Below are 21,055 nucleotides of genomic sequence, written 5' to 3'. Positions count from 1 at the left end.
CGTTTACTACACGACTTACAATTGTTTATACTTTTAAAGTTTTAAAACTTTAAATAGTTTTATTCTTTATTTTGTCAATGTGGATTGATACATATAAATTATAGGTCCAGTTCTTGTTTTTGTTTGCTTGTTGTTGTTTTTATGTCGGTGCAGTTGATACAAGATGTATTGTTCCATTCCTCTCGACGTTCCGGCTTTATGGAATGGAACAATGTATGATCTTTCATCTCGTGGTAATATGTGGTATGATCAAGCAAATTCAGTCTGAAGTCGAAGAAATTCGATTTTCAGTTTTTTATCGGATTGTCAAAAGCATTTGCACAACCAGATTTGGCAGAAAACCTCATTGAATTTGGACAACCAGTTCAAAAGAAATGCGTAGATAAAGAGTTTCCAAATACTTAACTGTTGCGATTTGGTAGTTCATAGCATGATTATGCGAATGGTAGTGAGCTTTGACAAAAATTGCATTGATCATTTCCTAGCGAGTGTGTGGAAGAATTCAAATATCACAGATATACTTTTGTAGGTCATGTGGTTCTTGAGTTATGTTGTAAAGAGGGCTGAAACAACTACACGTTTGTAAAATGTACATAACTGATTAGACTTCTCCGTAGTCCACTTGCCTGCCCATTTTACATACTCTGGCTATTACATTTAAGCATAAAACTCTGATTTGTATTAATTTGTGTGCAATTGACATATTTTCACATCTGATCTTTTCAATCACCGTATTCCCTCTGTTTGGTAGCTTCCCAAGTGGACTACTTACTTTGACTTGCGGTTAACATTTTAACACGGGTCTCTATGTAAAGCTAGGCCAATTTCTGGCCTAACTAAAATTGGCCATGATGTAATGCACCTTTAAATGAATCTGGCTTGTGATTGGTCGCCCAGATCTCGTTATTGTTTAAATCCTCCGGTCACGTGCAATCTATAGAATGTGCCTTTGTGCCGGCGCGAAAGTTGGTGGATGAACGTACATTATAGCGAGTATTGTACCACCATGCTTAGTGCTTGTGGTTAAATTTGATTGATAAACAAGTATGATTGACAGTGTGTTTTAGAGAACGAAGTCCCGGGGTAAAGTTCTGCTTAAAAGTTAAAGTACATAGTCGGATTTTTTACTCGGGCTAACTCAAAAATTCCAAAATCAGAATTGTTCAGTATGAAAGTGAGCCATTATGCAAGATATGTTACATTCAATAACATAAGTATACTTACTTTTACTGTCACTAATTATATAAACTCTTTATGACCATTTTACTATTAATTATAATACACATCAGTATAATTTTGAGTTCCAACAGCATGAACAGGATGCGTTCTTCATGATTAATAATAACATATTTTTATTCAAATCAAAATTCGACTATGACATATAGTATAATAATTGATTAACAACAGCAGGTCTTCAAAGCATATGATTTGTATAATGAACCTTCGCAAAACATGAAAGTGTTATTTTTTAATTGATTTAGATAATGAAAATCTATTTATTTGGCTGCTTCGACCAACAATACCGCATCTACCCTTACGGGATGGGGTATGAACGTTTGGACAGTATTATTTTATTGTGGGACATTAGAGCACATCAGACATATCGAATTGCATTCTGAATACGAAGAATGTCTGATGTGCTCTCATGTCCCACAAAAAATACCGTCGAAAGGCTCAAAACGCTCATTCCAGATCCCTTAAGCATCGCACGCACGCTAGCACAATTCAACATGAAATTAAAAATGGAAACATGACAGATAGGCAGATATACCAGAGTAAAAACTCCGGACATACCTTGAATCTCAGACCTCTCGCCTGTCGGGCGATCGCTCTAACCATAAATACACAAAGAGGTAGGGTCAGATTTGTCATGTTCTATTTTATATCTTAGATTGAAGTCTACCATTAAAACAATTTGTTTTCAAATGTTGTATTGTATTGCTCCAGCAGTTTAGGCATGAATAGCAAAATGGTGTATAACAATGCCCCGTTGAATATTACATACACTTCCGGTGTGGTTTACCACAAATCACAACGTTTTTGTTCACACCATTTAAATGAAAAATACCTCGGGCGTTAAATTTCACTTGGGAATGATAAAAATATGAGTTATATCAATATGTTCGTTGTGACCAATTCCAATGAAAACATCATAAAAATTAGTAACATATAGCAAGGAAATTTTCAAACTACATTTTATCTTGATAAAATAAAAGGAATATTATTGGGCTAAATTTAATTAAAATATATGTAAATAGCGCCATCAATTTGCACTCAAATAATACAGTTTATAGGATAAAATTATCACAAGAAGGCAGAAAAAGATGAAGAATTTGATAAAGAAAGACAATCTAAGTTAAAAAATAACTAACAAATATATTTGTATATTCGTGTGATAGCTGTTGGTATTGTAAATGTCTAGAATTGAAAATTATGCAATGTGTTGTAGTAATACATGATCAATACATGATCAAACAGCCGTGATCTTTTGGTAAAATGACATTGATCCTTTTACTGTTGTTCGTTAAATATGGCGACGTTCCTGTCCTCTTCAAGTCGTTTGCTTTCTTCTTTAAACACCAATAACAAAACCACAGCAATAAGCATAGATGCCAACACTGCCCAGTTCATCCAATGTTGACCTATAATAATAAATGATGATGATAACGACGATGACGATGACGATGATGATGATGACAATGACGATGACGATGATGATGATGACGATGACGATGGTGACGATGACGATGACGATGACGATGATGATGATGATGACGATGATGATGACGAGCAGACGATGATGGCGATAATGATGATAACGCGACACCTACAGAGCAACACCACCCTCTCTTACCCATTAGATACACATTCGTCTAACCAACCTAATTCCACCCACACAACCACTAACACCACACACCCTACCCCGCCCAAACACTTTCAACCTACACCCTCGACCACATCTGACGAATATACCTACCTATATTAGGTATCATCATTATAAAGAAGAAGACACACCCATAACAGTTATCCAACCAATTAAGACTCCCAACTGTTATCCCTTCGGCGACTGGATAGACTCCTTCACATGCCATTTCAAGAAATATTGGCCGTGATGATTTCATTAGAGTCCCATACAAGACTGTGGACAGGTAAATGCTGACTGGTATCCATGTGATTGGAAAAAAGAAAAGAAAACCAAAAGAATATTAAACAAGATGTAAGCTCATTATCTTTCTTTTAGAGATGAAATCAAAACTCGCCGGTTGACCGAGGGTTGAACCGCGTTCCATTGTATAGAACAATAGAAACCGGCTCCAATCTGATGGAACCGCCCGGAACCGGCGGTTGACCGCCAGTTGAGTTTTGATTTCATCCCTTATAATAGTTCAGAGGTCTTATGTGGTCTATACGCGATCAATTTTATTGATCAATATTGGGGACCCTAGGTGCAGGAGTGGATACAAAATGGTACAATGGTAGATTTTGTATCCACTCTTGTATCTGGGGGTCTTTGATCCATAAAATTGAACGTGTATGGGCCGCATAACCGTTCTGAAGATCTAATTAGCGTATGCCACGAATGTGGGTATTATTGAGTTTTAAATCGTTCGCGGAATCAGGTTTGCAGTGGGAAAAGTAGATACCATTAAAAACTTTCACTGCAAAACATGAATAAAATATCACGGAAATTAATCTGCATTCCCGTTTTTATTTCAAAAAAGCTGTACTTACCTAAGTTATATTGTACGATATCTGCAATTATCAGCATAAGCCATATTAGAGCAATAATTGCAGGCACGAACAGGATAAGAATGACCACCCGCATCTTTCCACCGATATGATCAATACATCTGAAAACAATTGCATTATGTCACTATAACCAAATATGTTCGGTCTTTGGACCGACCGTCAATGATTCTTCGATGTTTGTTAGCATTGAACTATAATTGAAGACAGAATTAAAAAGACTATAGTTTGCGTCTGACGTCAGGGCAACGGCGCGTTGTGATTGGTTGCTGACCTGCGCAGTACGGCATTTTTGGTCTAGTTGACACAACGTCAGACGCAAACTAGTATTTTTAATTCAGTCTTCAATTATTTGAACTAATTAATCACAATTGATGTTAAATTAGTATTTGGTATTGGTCAATATCATTACGTGCAAATGATTCTAAATTTAACTTCCGGAAACAATTGAGTTATCACAATTAACAATAGTCCAAATTGATTTCATAAAAAGTTAGCATCGATAGCTGATCGAACAAATGTGGTTCTATTGCCTTTCATATAAAATATCAGTTTCACAGTGAGTATGTTGTGTTTAACTAACTTGATTCTAATCAATACGCAATTTCATACTGTGAGCTCTTTAAAAATCAAAAGTATCGTCGAAACTTTACGAAATATCGCAAAGTTTAGTTCTAAAATTTAATAATCGCATTGGGAACATACCTGCTAGCGGTAAAGGCACCGATCACGCCGCCACAATATGTATAAAATGCAATCCAACTGATGGTATCCTGAACGGATGTGCAAAGAAAAATGGTTAGGCTAAATTAAGAAAAGTCTAATCATATAATATAGTCAGAGAGTACAAACAAAACATTTTGAAGAACTAAGAATCAAAAGGAGTAAAAACAAATGTTCAGCATAAATCCCGAAATATTACAAAATTAGTTTTCGTTTATCATACGATAATGGATCCCACAAAATGTACGCAATTTTCATGTGGCACCCGTTGTAAGAACATTTCACCAAACTTTACGAAACTTCGTAAGTCTCAAAATTACGTGTCATAAGGCACAACATCTTTTTTGGTCCTATAGAGCTATCGGTGCCCGAAGAGCTACCGAAAGCACTTTTTATAGTACCCTGAACATTTGCACAGTCCATTAGTTTTTATTTAAATGAAAAACACTATGCAACTGTTAATTATTATGCTTGATACAATTTATTACATCTCCAGGGAGTGATGTTAAGAGTCATAACCGGGCACCGATAGTTCTATAGGATCATATTGGATGTGGTGCCTAAGTTTCTTTTCACTAAACTTACTTACGAACGGTACCCTTCGTAAGTAATAGGGATTTACTACAGGAACCCTTCGTAAAGCTAGATCTGGTATTGGGTATTCCTAACTTAGGAATTGTTACTTGAGTTACGAAGGGTTAAAAGTTTAGTAAAATATACCCAGGGACCATTTTACCAAGTATCAAATGAAGTAAAAACAAAAATGTTCAGCATATATCTCAGCAAAATTAGAATTGAATTGAATTGAATTGGACCTACCTGTGGAAGCCCAACTGTGCCTTGGAACATAATAACAAGCTGTGTAGCCCAAGTATTTGGAACGCCGATGCTGATACCATAGGCAATACCTGGAATCCAAAAATTATTGGGACTCCTGAAAATGGAAAAAAAAATCCGATAAGATTAGCTGGAAAGTTTTCAAAGTTATTAGATTTTTCTATTCATTTGACATTTCGTTGGCAGTATTCGACATTTCTAACATTTTTGAGAAAATTGGTATGGTAGTTTGTTATGTTCTGCTCTATATATTCACCAAAAGCCATGCTTCAAAGTGACTTAATTAGTAAAATATCAATTAATTTAATTATGTCTTGAAAATTGCATTTCTTTTAACCAGGTTTCAATCGACAATAATGTTTCAATCAAGATTATGCAGCAAATGAAAATCGCTAAATTCTGAAACTGCAAATATTTTAACATAATGTTATTTAATTATTAAGTGTTGACAAATCATTTGGCAAATAATGTTTGCAAAAAAATAATTAACAATAACCATTTAAAAATATTATTGTGTGTTCTCATACAAAACGTTTTAAAATGTTTTTAGGACCTTTGTATAATCAGAATTTAATGTTATTACAACGTTTTTCCCTAAACCAAAACCCAAAATATAATTTGATTGAAACGTTTTCAAAACTTTTTTGTGTTTACTGAGATGTCAACCCCATCACTGGTTAACACTTGCCACCAGAGGATCAGCTGTTCTAAAGATGCATCTGGAGATAAGATGCGATATAATAGCCACTCAACTGAATTCTTAAAAAAAAAAAAGAATGTACCTTATTAGTTTCTTCACTCCTGGTAAGAATTCTTCTCTGGTCTTACTTGCTGATACACTGGGTGGTGTAGGTGGTTTAGCCGGGAAATATATCCAGGCTGCTATGCAAAGGATCGCCATCATGGCGCATTCTGTAAAACAATATGACCAATAGACTGGTATAGTTCGTTGTTTACGAATATGCCCTTTTTAGATTTGATTACTATATACATTCAAAGTTTAGAAACAATGATTTTGACGTGCTAACTTCCATCACTACTATTGTGGCATGTTCTTGACATACAGGGTGTCCCTGCGAGAACTGTATTGTCAGGAACTGACTTTTTTGGTATTTAAAGTTGATGGTTTATGGAATGATTTGGAGCCGTAGTGGTCAGCGACAACCTGTAAATTGTGCTGAGGCTTGTAGATCAACGTCTAGGCATTGTGCCTGTGCGTAGCGTACTATACATCAATGCACCTTTTTAAATATAAACCAAACATAACTATACCACTGATGTGGTTGAGAGATATATCAGCTATCACATTTTTTTAAATTTTGACAATTGACCCCTCCGTTTTTGAAAATAAAGAATTACAAAACTACCTCATTTTCAGCCCGTTCCATGGAGTCAAATATCTGTCAATGACAATAAACGCCTCATGCGCTGATGATTCGCAATGATTAGCACTCCTAATACAGATCATCGATTGATATTTGAATCCATGGAAATGTTTGAAAATGAGGGCGTTTCGTAAAATTCGTATATTTCACGAACGGTGTAGTCAATTAAAAAAAAATCAAAAAGTATATGAAAGTTATTTCTAGTTGTCATTTAGTTGTCAATTTGTCAAGAACGAAGCAGTTTCAAAATTAAAAAAAAAATTATGAAAGCTGTAACTTGTAGGAAGGTATCTAATCTTGTTTTGTTCAGGAATTAAAATACTAAAAAAATCAAAAAAACCAAAACAAAAAAATATCCGATGGTTTCAGATACACCATGAAGTTACTTACCGATATATAAAAGTCTATATATATCACTTATTTGTTTCTGTTTCACGACTGGGCCAATGGGACCTAAAAGGAAATGACATCCAAATATAAAATTACATGTACTCTTCCTTATCATTTAGCACCAAACAAAAGTTTAGATTTTTTTCTTCTTTTTTTCAAGCATCTATATCTCAGATTATTCGTGACATATTCATGTCGTGTTGCATATCAATAGATAGCTACGTTATCCCCCTTTACAATGATACCACATTTGAAACAATCACCTTTTTGACGCCCGAGTACACGTCTTGTAAATGTAGTGGGGTCTCAAACCGAATGTGCCAAATTGAGAATTATTCTGTGCAGCAAGCTGTAATCTCATTTCACAATATGAAACCTAAATGTAATCTTCCAAGATAACAATGCTCGCCCACATAACGACTACCCACAGAATATGGGAGTAGAGAGAATGGACTGGCCTGCCATCAGACCAACCTCAACCCGATTGAACACTTGTGAGACCAGACAACCACATTGAATGACCTGCGACAAATCCTGGTTGAAGAAAAGAATGCCATTCTACAGCAACATGTGACCAGTTTGGTGAGCAGCATGAATGGGTGGAGGTGCTTGGTTGTGGTGGCTGTGTATGATTTTCCACCCGTTATTGAGGTTAGTTACTAGTATTGTTTGAGCATAGAATAATGATCAATTTGGCACATTCTGTTTGAGACCCCACTAAATTCTTTTAGACATGTCATCCATGCAAATGTGATTGTTTCAAATGTGGTGTCATTGTAAAAATATAATGTAGCTATCCATTGATATGAAGCACGAGTTGCTGAGTTTACTATTCGCTTCGGTGCTATGGTGCCATCCCTCTTGTGTGTCAGCTTTATTTGTCTCAACACCTTTAGGTAATGCTCTCCACCCACCACCTTAAGCAAAGTTCTGTAATCTGAGAACAACATACCACTGTCAAATGGTAAATGTTCAAAGTTGGAATCACCGGATTGACTTACGTTCCTGGAAATAAACAGATTGTAACATATTTATTTGTGTTATTATTTTAGTACATTTGTTATCGCACGGGTATATCGAGTTGTAGAATATTGGACATAATTATGGTTACAGGCTCGCGATAGATGATGAGCGTATTAACGTTGGTGCTGGTGATATACACGTCAATGATTATGATGATGATATTGTTAGGAGTCTTAAATGAACCAAAGATAAAACCACCTTTTACCCAAATTCACTTCCGAATGTACAATAAAACACACTGTTTGTATAAGTTAACAAAATCTGAATATTTAATGAAGAGTAAAATATATTTTAACAATGATCATGATGCAGTTATGTCTACAGTAGAATTCAAAACCGACCTTTGCAGGACCTAAACCCCATTAAAAGCTATTAAACCAAGATAACACTCATTGAAAACAGCTCAACTGATTAAATCAGATCTTCTCTGGTTGTGCACATGTGTCTGTTTTATATGTGCGGTCCGGTATCGCAATGAGCTGGTATTATAGCTTCAGTTGGGTAACCGATTATAAAGGAAACGCAAGGAAACAATGAAATGAGCAACATAATGATTGTTGACTTAACACGGTTTGGAAATAATTTCTTCATATTTTTTGGCGTTATCTGTCGTTTACATATCCTTCCTAAAACACAAAAGTGCGACTATTTCCAAACACCTAAATTAGCTAAAAATTTAGGACATGTTACAAAACTATATTTTCTAGAATTTCATTGCATACTTTAAATGTAGCTTGTACCGTTTTGTTGTGGCATCCTTCAGAACTGAGCGGTCCGTTACCAATATTTTCGGTCAAATCTCCATTCAATTAACACGGGGAGTTGGCAAGTTATGAGCTAGCTATGCCTTCCCTCACTCATATTTTACCAAAGTGCGACTATTTCTGAACATCTAATCTAGCTGTAATTGTAGGTCATGTTAGAGAAAAATATTTGCAAGAAGTTTGGGGAATACTTTAAATATTGGCCGGTTATTTTTCACACAGTGATGTTAACTAGGCAAATGCTTAATACTTCTAACATACACTATTTGTAAAGGTCGCACGTCAATGGTGAGAGCACTGTGTATTGTGTATAGGAAAACGGACAGTAACTGCAGTATGTTTTGCATATGACAATAAATGCATACAGTTGAATCACAATGTTATTAGTGAATGTTACTGTTTACTTATCCGGCAGTCCTCATCTTATTGTTGACTTCACAGTTCTGTGGCACTCAATATTCTGGACGATTGATGTATATCCTGATTCAAACTTGTCCCGCGAAGACCACTGTTCAGCGAAGTCCACTGTTTATTTGAGTTATATAACCTTTGTATACAAACCCTTTCAAAAATGGTGCTGCTTTTACCAATCCCTCACTTTCTCCAGGAAACAGGCGGCTCTTTTCCATACAGTTTCACTTATATATTGACAGATGTGTTGTTTCATAAACCAGACTTCAGCAAGTCGACAGAAGAATATTATTCCCTTTAGGGAGGATGTGTACTTTCGTGCACTCGAAATTCAATTCGTTAATGATATTAATAGCACAATATTGGCTATGCAAAATGACTGGTCCATAGATATCTTTCTTTGAAGGCAAATAGACTACCAAATACATTAGAGAAAGGCTACAACATCTTTCTTGATCCAAATCTACCACAAAACATGTTTTTATTTGTTATACTAGCAATTGAATTAACACAGAAAAGAAGGTAGAAGGAGAGAAGAGGAAAAAAAATCTTATACATCTTACATGGTTTTGTTGTTAACAGTTGCGCTGTCTTGCACCACCCATGGTCCTAATATAAACGATATCGCTACACCAAACCCCATAGAAGTTTGAGCTATAGCAGTGGCGGTTGTTCTTTGGTATGACGGAAACCAGGCTGCCGACATCAATGACGGACCCTGAACTAGAAATGGCCCAGCAAGAGCTATGAATGCCTGACCTATGTTGGCTGTCCTGAAAAATTCAAATTCAAACAAAAAACGATAATATTGCGCACAATTCATCGACTATAATGTGCATTCTTCCTTTCCTCTTCTATCCTTCTTTTTCATATTCTCATCTTCACTTTCTCCTGTTACTCACATTTCACCATCCTTCCATCCTAAAGATTCTCTTTTTCTTTCCTCCTTCTCCTTCTTTTTCATATTTTTTTCTTCACTTTCTCCTGTTACCCACATTTCATCATCCTTCCATCCTGAAGATTATCTTCTCTCCGCACCCTTCTGATCTTCTGCTGTTCTCTTCAAAATCATGTTATTTCCTTCATTTCATTCTCTTCCAAACAGGTCATTCTGGGCTTTATATTGATTGTATGTAGTTTCAGAGCCATTTTTACATCCAATATTGGTTAGTGCAAAGTATGTATACATCATACACTTCGTTAATAATTGCAACAAGAAGTAAGTTATATTTATCGCTTCCCTATTTACATGTCTGGCTGTTTCGATGTCTACTGTTTCGATGATCGATGATGTGAAGCACGATTTCACCACCTCAAAGGGTGTTTGTTACATACTTGAATTATCGTTACAGGTAAAGCTGTTTTGTAAATTTGTATTTTTTGTTTATTTGTAAATAATAACTCCCTTATGTTTCTGTCATCTCTAAAATAGTGCATTGTGGGATACTTACCATTTAAGGTATTCTTCAGCAACTGGAATGCATCTTATAGCCGCACCAATGAATCCCAGTGTTTCAGCTATTAAGAACATTACTCGTAAACCTTATCAAAATATGAAAGAAAACGAAACAAGCAATATGATTTGTTTCAATTCCTCATGTTCTGTTCCTGAATTCATTCGGCCAAAAATGGGTCCTATTCACACCAAGCTGGTGTTTTACTGGCCAAAGTGGTGGATTAAAGCCGTTTAAAAATCGTATAATGTATCCTGTTGTAAGCTTTCACCATTCTTTTGTAACTCGAGTGGTGCAATGCGGTTTGAAAGCCCCATCAAGGCTGCATCATTTCACATTTCGGGTGGGATGGGACCAAGCTATGGCTGCCATTGAGGTTTAGGAATGCGTGAAATTGTATTCGTCTATAGGGCATCCTTCCCATTGCCCACCAAGTATCATAGTGAGTTGCCCTAATGATTTTCGCTGTTTAAAGTGAAGCCGCCGGCATTTGTAGATGAGTACACTTAAATATACCGTTTGTAAAATGTTAACAGGGCAGGATATGAGCAAACCGTTTAAGTATATATATATTACTTTGACTTTTCTGGACTTCGCTTATAGGCTACCTGGACGTTCCTTGCCCTATGTTACCCTACCTGGACTCTTCTCGCCTAAAATTGGTACTTTCTGGAGTAGTTGGGTTTTCAGTAAAGCAACACTCACCGAATTTATCCATGATGCCAGCAAATGGTATACAAACAAATACGCTAATCACACCGCCCCACACAGAGAGAAGTGCTATATCGGCTTGGTTCCATCCAAATATATTCATAGCTAAAAAGCAAATAGCATGCACAAGGTATTTATACCGTCTGTTCAATGTTACTGGATCATTTCTGCGTAATTTTAGATTACCAGGGGATTCACTTTATTATCATAAAAAAGATATTTAAAGAAATTAAAGCGTCCTTGGAGTAAAAATTGTAGTATAAATGTTGACATACACAAATTTCATTGATGATTTTTTTTGTAATCGATCACAAAAAAAAAAACCTGTTATAACAATTTTGAATTTAGCCTGAATGCCGTAAATGTGGGCCTGTCGCTCTTTTTTTAGGTTAACGCTGTAACGCTGTTTTTACTATTATCCAGTGAACCATAGTTATTTCAGATACAAAAAACCTCCAGAAAAAGAATGAGGACATATATTGTTGAAATAACTTTTATTGATTTCGAGTCTTAAATTTACGGTCAAATTCCAAACACTAAAACAAAACATTGCGACACAGATATTTCTAGACTTATACCGTAAACGTTCGCCTAATGGCGCTATGGAGTTCATGGAAATGAGAGAGCGCCATCCCTGTAAAAGCCGACTATTATCACTGATCATTAAGGGTACCTGTAGTTAAAGGGTGAAACCTATCGACACATACAATTATGAACAAGATCGAACAAACTTGTTCATGATAATGCGGTAATCATTCACCTGATACGTTGTGGCCCAGTGAGCAGAGCATTAGACTATAGTGCGAGGATAAAGAGAACTTGTGGAGAAGATTGATGGTTCGAATCTCATGCAGTAATTTCTGACAGATTATGATGTCTGTCAATGTGTTTTTTTCTGATTTGAGGAAATTTTATTCTCTATTTTCTTGATTTTATCTTTAACATTGTTTATATAATTTTATTATTTTATCTTGTATGTGTCTTTTTTATGATTCTTTGTTTTTATCGTTTCATTTTAGAGTAACTCAATCCATTTAATCAAATGTTGTAATGAACCTATTTGATTGTATAGGCATTTGTTATGTGTATCAGACGAACCGTCGCGTGCGACAAGTCTTTCAATTCGCGCGAGTGTCCTTGCCTATGCATCTGTGGTCATAAGAGGTATATCATTTTATTCGAAGGGGGGGGGGTCCAAATATACGGGGGTCATAAAGTTTTGGAAAGAATAATAGGAGGGGTCATAAAATGTTTTATGACCAAAATGTAGGGAGTCACAGGATGACCACAGAAAGTGTATTATTTTATTCAAAAAGACTGATTTCAATACAATTTTGGGGTTTGGGATCATAAAATTTTTGTTGCCGAAATAGGGGGTGCGCAATTTTATTGACGCAGACTTTTTGTAAATTTGGGACCCCCCTTCCGAAAAAAATTATAGCCCTCTAAGAGGAACCTAGCTATATTTGTTTGAAACTGTTCCACGGAGGATGTATCATAATAGGCTCAGTCTTCAAATGATATAAATAAAATTTGAATGAGTGAACGAACAAAATCATACAACGACCAACTGAATAGAGGCTGTGCATATGACGTATCATCCCGTAAATATGGCGGACTACTCAAATGCATTCAACAAAAGCATATTGCATCTACCGCGACAGTTCGTCTCACACACATAACAAAATGCACTACGATCAAATAGGTTGATGGCAACATTTGATTGAATGTACTGCACTGCGCCATGATTACGGGGAAGAAACCGGTTCAAATCCTTTGTTTGGAGCCAATCGATAAACGCAAGGCCTCTATAGCTATCATTGAACACTGGCTAGGATTCCACAACACAATGAGAACATGTTATAAGGCGCTTTGGAAGGCACACAATACCCCAATGGCTTTCCATATTACAGCATGTCTCAAAAAAAATTGTGCAAGTAAAAAGCGCCCTCTATGGCAATTAGAGAATACCGTTATGACATAATGCTTACATCAACGTCACGGGCGCAGTCTAAGCTCTCAAATGCCGTTTGTTCTGTTCAATTTGCTTGTTCCAATTTCGAGATATGTTTAATTAACAACGAAAGGGTAAAATCACAATTGTGCCACTTTTACTATAGGGAAGAGAGCTGTACATGTAAATCAATGATAGCTGATGTTGATGCGTCTATTGCACTCCTCCTTTCGGGGCGCATGCATTAGACGCATCAACATCAGCACGCTTGCATTATTTTGTCTAATATCTCTCGCAACAAGTAATACGCGTTCATTAATCTGTATAAGTATGTATAAGTGCGCAATGTTTGTTTGTCTTTTAACATGTCTTAAGTGACTAAGAGAACAGCATTTACCATGAAAAAATCATGATAAAATCATTGACATGCACATGTATTTAATTTTTACAGCAGCATGTGAAATATTTATTTATCTTTTAATCTCTTTTAAGTGAAAAAAGAGAATCATCATTCCTGCATCATGATAAAACAGTCAAAAAAATTTTGTATTCTGTTATTGATGCATTCTTTTGATTTCACGAAGGAACTCTTGATAAAATTGATGCTACCACTGTTACATGTAAAGCCCTGTTCCTAGTAAAAGTGGCACAATTGTGATTTTACCCTTTCGTCTTTAACTAAACATATCTCGAGATTAAAAGAAGCAAATTGAACAGAACAAACGGCATTTCAGAGCTAAGACTACGCCCTTGACGTTGATGTAAGTATTTTGTCACAACGGTATTTTCTAATTGCCAGAGAGGGCGCTTTTCACTTGCACAATTATTTTTGAGACAGGCTGTATGTGCACTCAACAACTATTCAGTATCGAAGCCCGGTATCGAAGTTACGTAATGTTACTATGTCAACGGGATCACGCGCTTAAGTAATGAACCACGATCGAAACAATCAGTACACAAAAAGGCATACCAAAATAGCGTGATCGTAATGATCGCCATACAAACAGTGTTTGGTTCCGATACCATCACGGAGTTACGTAACTACTTCGTGGTCTGATAGTTATATGATCAATGGTCTGATATACTTGGGTTCGATCCTTTTAAGAAAAGAAAAAATAGCTGATCATTTATAATGCATAAATGAATAAAGTAATGTAGTTACACGATTTGAAACATTGAGACCGTTCTATTTTTCAAAGGTCATTTAACTGTTAAATGTAGTGGAATATATCACGCATTGATAGGTAGCAGGTGGAGCAAATTTTGTCAGCGGTTTTTGTTGCCGTTTGTTCGCAGTGCCTATTTATCTAAAAAAAAATAAGAAAATTACAATTAAATTAAAAAAAATTCACAATATTCGTTCGTAAAATGGGGACAAAATCCAAAAACATTTCTTGACCCTTCTTCACATAAAAGTGGGGGCAGAAATCAAGATTCGAACAAGTATCATTCACCATTCAAGGCGCACCCTCTACCGACTGAGCTAACGGGTCAGACAATAGAAGGGTGTAATTTTGAACTGAAGAATATAAAAATAAATATGAAGAAATTACAATGTTATAACAAGATTTACCAAAATGAGTTAGGTATAACGTATGAATCGATTTACAAATTAAGTCCAATGGCACTTTGAGAAAGAATACCTGAAGAAACCCCAAAACATTTGCTGCTCTAGCAACTAACCTAGTGACCTAAAGTATTGGGTCATGTCACGATATTTTTTCTGAGGCATTATGTCCAGGTTGCTCAATTTAACATACACGTATCCTTAATGCTGTTGAGATTTTACAAGGATGGCGCTCTCATATTTCTAAGAATCCAAAAGCGCCATTAGGCGAACGTCTACGGTATATGATGATCATAATGATGATATATGAACGAAATTTACTATATATACCTGTGCTGGCTACAGGAGCCCAAAAGTTCCATATCAATATCTGCGCAATAGATGCCACCGAGAACATGACGAGGATATAGAATCGTCTTTTATACACCACGTGCTCCTCCACGGGTTCTTCTTCTTCATAGAGCTGGTCATCATCAAAGCTTGATGCATCTAGGGGCGCGTAGCCTTGAAATAGGTATTAAGAGGGTTTATCCGATAGACTCAGATGGTAGGTGGAAGATGGGGGTCAGCAAATTTTGTTCATATTTTGTCAATCAAACATGTGTCCATGAGTATTTACAGTGGAGGTATTAAAAAAATTTGAGGACCCCCCACTGGGAGATACTGGACCCCCCTCAAATTGACCCCCATGATTGTCTTCTCAGACACAAAAACTTTGAAATGTGCACTAACTTTTGATTAGAGCCACGTAATAACGCGCATCTGCAGACATTTTATTTATACTTCACAGTAATAATACACATTTTGTCTCGACATAACAATTAAAAATTCTTTGGACAACGTTTGGGTTGTTCCATTTTCAGAGAGGGGTGTAATGGCCTTTTCAGCAATTATGTAAATGTGAAAAATCCTAATTTTGAAGCAAAGTTTGCAAGATGATTGTGAGAGTTCCTCAATATTTTTGTCAAAGTTATTTACTTGTTGGATAAAGTAGATATAGGTTGAACAATTGAGCAAATAAAAATCGTGGAGACTTTTTCCGTTTTAAAATGAGCACATCCTACTTTATGCTCTTTTTCAGAAAAGTTCAAAATTGCGATCTTTCCATGCTAAACTCAGGTACGGTGATTTTCCAAGTTTAAAAATGAAATTTGATGAAAAGGGTGCCTATCAGAAGTAAACAACATCAACAACACTATTACATAATAAATTGGGGCCTAAATTGTGTTGGATAAATGCTTAGAACAGGACTATTCCATAATTAGTTGGGGTGATATAGAAACTCCTATCTATCTATGATTCTCGATTTTTGAAATACCAATCATGCTGCTGAAATTATATGGATTTTTGGGGTTTGTATTGAGGGTCCTTTGATGGTCAATATACTAGTATAGTGCTCTCTTTCATCTGAGTGACCTCTGTCTATTAGTATTAAGGGGGCGCAGACCACCAAATAACCTCTCCATCATAGTGAAAAGCATGTAAAAATCAACATTTTAAAGCGGCAATTCTACCACGCATGACAATTTTTTTTTACGTTATCTTTAGCTGTATTAAATAAAGCCTAAATTTTCACTTAAGCTCCAATTTTGTCTATCTTTACAGGTAAGGTTCAGTTTTTATTAACAAATGTTAGAAAGTGATGCTTCTATTTCAACACCGAAACTAGTACTAAAACGGGCTCTGTTAGCAGTTATTCGGAGAGGGCCTACTTTTCTTGTGATATTGAATTTGCTTAATGTTACTGAGGAAATTTGCTTAAATATTAGTATAAATGGCCATTGCCATGGCAACTGCCTTCTCTTTGAAATCTCCTAATACATGTAGCTTAAAATTAAAGAATACATGTATATCAATAGTATACTTATAAAGTGTAATATAAACTTTTTTTAATGCAGCAAATTGCTCAAAATGAAGGGAATTGGGCAATTTGGGGTCAAACTGCCTAAAATTCCAAGATCATAGATTACTGGGAAAATTCACTTAAATATTAGTAGGCCTATAATGGCCATTTGCATGGCAATTGTCTTCCCTTTGAAATCTCCTAATACAGTTTCCGTAGCAACATAGCAACTAGCCATTTATATTATGTTTTTTGGTGTTTGTTTTTTGTAAATTTTACCTCATATTGTGGAGATCTCCTTAAAAATTTTACTCCCAAATAGCCAGTATCGGGGATAATAAATTTTATTTCCCTGATCTTATTTTAACATATCACATGTCACCGTAGAAGGTCAAGGGTCAAAACACATGGCTTGGTTGGAGCTCTCCCCTACTGACAGTGTAAAAAAAGATCAGGAAAAGAAAATTCATTACCCCTGATACTGGCTATTCCGGGTAAAATGTTTAAGGTCATGTTCACATGATAAGGGAATTTGCCAAATGTTACCGGGACATTTGCTTTAAAATTAGTATAAATGGCCGTTGCCATGGAAACGGCCTTCTCTTTGAATTATCCTAGCTCACAATTAAAGAAGCCTCGTATAATCAGTAATATAAAGTGTAATACAAACTTTTGTAATGCAAGAAATTCAGCTAAAAATGTGAAAACAGTAAAATCCATTAAACTATAAAAATTGTGTAAAAGTCTGCAGTGCAAAAATAATCTACATTTTTTACTAAATGTAAAGTATGTTGTGTGTCATACAAGCTTTTGCAATGCAAGAAATTGCTAAAAATGTAAATACAATAAAATCCATTACTATCAAAATTGTATAAAAGTCTGCAGTGCAAAAATCTACATTTTTACTTAATGTAACATATGTTGTTAACCTGTTGTCTAGCTTTTTCTATAATTTAAATATGAGGTCTATGGGCCTGGTTCATAATTTGGGTAAAAAGGGTGCATTGGGTCAGAAATGGTCGAAACTCAACACATGAAGATTTGAGACTACTTTTAACTGCATAAATAGATTGATTGATCAAAAGAAAACATAGTCTAGACCCCAGAACCTGGTAAAAAGACCCAAAAATGACAAAGTTATGGCTAAAAATGTGATTTTCAGGGAAAAATGCGGCCATTTTGGATTTTTGCCGTGCACATTCTTTTTTGAAACCCATGCTTAATATTTTGTAATTTCATGTTGAGATAGGCCTAGGTCAAATAGAACATAAAAAACCCTTATCCCGAAGCAAAACAAAACAAGTCCCATTTATAGCCCACTCCTAGTATCAAGATCCACCCCTAGGTTATTAGGATTTAGTACTTTGGGGTATGGGGCCCTACTAGGCCTAGTTCCTATAGCTTAAGTACTGATGCATGTGAAATGATTAAGAATCAGAATAGGAGCTTGTGATTTTCATAATAATCATAATATCACTAACATGTATGAATACGAGCTTGTGACATGAGGTAGGGGCTCATATTCAAGGAGCATTATCTACTGGCGATTTTACCAATATGCTGTAAAAGAGAAACACCTACCCCTGTACATGATTTGCATTCTTAAATGTGGTTCTTAACTCCCCGATACAATAACTGACTATTGGCTCAAGAAAAGGGACTGCTACAGTGCAAATATCTTACATTTGATGTTGGTGTTGTATACAGCATCATTATACCAATGTCACATATTGGGAAAATCCATGTTTGTGTTCTATGAAAAGTAAAAAAGTCTCCATGATTTTTATTGCACTATATAAATGACCTATGTACAGAGGTTCTCTCCTATAATGAACAATTTGAGAAAGATTGAGGAACTCCTACAATGACGTCACAAAGTAGGGGGATATTTCACTTTTCATAAATGGAACATCCCAATATAAACATTTGTTGTTTTATATTTTTTGATAAAGACAAAGGATTAAAGAAGGTGTGTAGAAAAATTTATATTCATAGATGCTTGTCTTAGGTGGCAAAAATTTGTTCAAAAATGGCATAAAACGGCATTTTACAAGTCAGGGAAATACGTGTTAGGGGGCATATTTTAGGGGGCCCCATATTTCCCAGGAGGGGGCATAGCAGATTTTTTTATACTGATTATTACGAACACTTATCCAAACTTATTAAATTACCAAAATATGGTTGAAATTTGCTGACCCCCATCTTCCACCTTTTTCCCATGGCATCTGTATTTCTCAGAAAATCTCTCTTAACACAAAAAAAGCAAATTATACCAACTTAAAAAAAACCTTTTAAAGGGTTAAGCAGCGCCAAGGATTTATCATTTAAATATTGGCAATGCACCATAATCATATACCAAAATCGCTGAAAGGTACGGTACCCTAACACCGTGGCACATCCCCGTATACATACCTCCAACCAGGGAGACCCCCACGTGTATTTTGTATCGTGTATGATCATGAGAATTGAATATTTCGGACAACCGTGCTTTTCCTTGTGTTTATAACACTTTTTAATCAAAGTTTTTACTCCCGTCCTCTATCAAAGTATAATCATGACATGACATGAACTTGCGGCACGATAAAATAACATTTTCAACCTAGTTTTTGACCCCATCATCTCCATCAACCTACAATCATGAGCCTCGCATCGTCATGAATAATTTGTTGCTCATACCCCCCTACCCCCGCTTTTGACATTCTCGAGCGCCGTGGCTCAAATAATCATGGTACAAAATGAACATTGGAGTCGGCAAATCCCGGTACGCGTCTGTCTCACGCCAAGCAATTCCAAAAAGTTGACAGCCCTGTTGTCGACTCCGTGATTTCGTTTATTCCACTGAATACTGTGTGAACTACATCTAGGCCTATACTCACACGCAAAATACGGGAGTTGTGAAAGATAAGACTAATTACATCAACTGACCATGCTGATCGAGTGACGACCAACATCAAAATGATGACGTAACAGCTGTTCATCAGTCGATAGTATCCTTGACTCGCAATGCATTATGGGGGTTTCACTCTCATGTAATCTCTTTCTCAGTCAGTTACTGACATACCGTATTCACTCGATAGTTAGCACATGTGCCTACTATCGAGGGCTTTTGAAAACGTGCAAAAACGAAAAAAAATGAACAGCGCCATCTACAAAAGTGACAAAAGTGTAAAGGGTTTTGAGCAAATCATCGATACACATAGCTATATACGAACAATTAAACCTACAAATTTTTGTGTTAACTACATTGGTAAAGCGACAGACTTTGAATCGTCTTAAGAAGAGCGAACTGAGCAGGAGTTCGAGGCTCGTTATAAACTTTTCCGTTGCTTTATTGTTATTTTGGGGTTTGAGCTTTTCTTGATAAATTTAATCTTTTTTTGCTTTGTTTTTCATTTTGTTTCTTTATTGTTTCTTATTTGCTTTATTTTGTTTTGTTTTTTCTTTTCTTTTTCTTCTTTCTTTCTTTTTTGTTCTATTCACACTGGGGGGAACTTACAAACAGTTTATAAAAGATTATTGTTGAACGAGACACTGAATTAGAAATAACATTGCAAAAGGTACGAGAATAAGTTTGTGATGGTCTAGTGGCTAAGTCCGTGCCTGAAGTGCGTGAGGTTGGAAGTTCGAACCCTACTATAGCGGGTTTTTTTTTGTTGAAAATATTTATGATATTAGTAAACAACTTTCAGGAAGGGTTTCTGATCATTTGAAGCAGAAATAATGAGGTAAAATGAAAGAAAGCATTTTTTTATCTTGACCGCTTGTGGTGTTCTATTGAAGATAATTAAAGTTACTCTAGACAACGAAACGCTGATTCCAATTATGTGTATGTCTGGGTATGGTGTAAGAACGGTATAAAAATTACAAATAATATTATGCCAAAATATCAGGTTTGAAATTCGTAAATTATGGCTGACACTATCTTATTTTTTAATATGTAGGCCTACGCATAAAGAAAAACATTGCAAACGTGTTGCATAGAAATATTTTAATTGATCATAATACTGACGGGCCTACACCATAGGCCTAACAGAACAAGAGAGAAAAAATCGAAATGCTGTAGGATTCGAACCTTCAACCTCTCGCACTTCAAACCACGGCGTCAACCACTAGACCATCACAACCTGCTGTAACATACTCGTATCTTTTGCAACCTTATTTCTCATTCAGGGACTCGATCAACAATAATATTTTTAAAACTGCTTTTAAGTTCAGTCAAATGAGGTGATATTACTTTTTATATTGA

General features: G+C 35.8%; 1 protein-coding gene across 1 annotated transcript in view; it reads right to left on the bottom strand.

Moving 5' to 3' along the window:
* Positions 1 to 1,296: 1,296 nt before the first annotated feature.
* LOC140146419 (solute carrier family 49 member 4-like) overlaps positions 1,297 to 21,055 on the bottom strand; it is a 48,612-nt gene continuing 28,853 nt past the window's right edge. The window contains exons 3-14 of the mRNA XM_072168263.1: positions 15,297 to 15,470; positions 11,440 to 11,550; positions 10,732 to 10,822; positions 9,844 to 10,053; positions 8,035 to 8,087; positions 7,083 to 7,145; positions 6,090 to 6,219; positions 5,290 to 5,404; positions 4,453 to 4,520; positions 3,733 to 3,851; positions 2,978 to 3,160; positions 1,297 to 2,642 (exon numbers count right to left, since the gene is read on the bottom strand). Coding sequence (XP_072024364.1) covers positions 2,512 to 2,642; positions 2,978 to 3,160; positions 3,733 to 3,851; positions 4,453 to 4,520; positions 5,290 to 5,404; positions 6,090 to 6,219; positions 7,083 to 7,145; positions 8,035 to 8,087; positions 9,844 to 10,053; positions 10,732 to 10,822; positions 11,440 to 11,550; positions 15,297 to 15,470 — 1,448 coding nt within the window. The 3' untranslated portion in view covers positions 1,297 to 2,511. The remainder of the gene's footprint in view (positions 2,643 to 2,977; positions 3,161 to 3,732; positions 3,852 to 4,452; positions 4,521 to 5,289; positions 5,405 to 6,089; positions 6,220 to 7,082; positions 7,146 to 8,034; positions 8,088 to 9,843; positions 10,054 to 10,731; positions 10,823 to 11,439; positions 11,551 to 15,296; positions 15,471 to 21,055) is intronic.

This window comes from Amphiura filiformis, chromosome 2, assembly GCF_039555335.1.
Source record: "Amphiura filiformis chromosome 2, Afil_fr2py, whole genome shotgun sequence".
Lineage (NCBI taxonomy): Eukaryota > Metazoa > Echinodermata > Ophiuroidea > Amphilepidida > Amphiuridae > Amphiura > Amphiura filiformis.
Note: the sequence above shows the minus strand (reverse complement) of the source record. Positions and strands in the feature narration are given on the sequence as shown.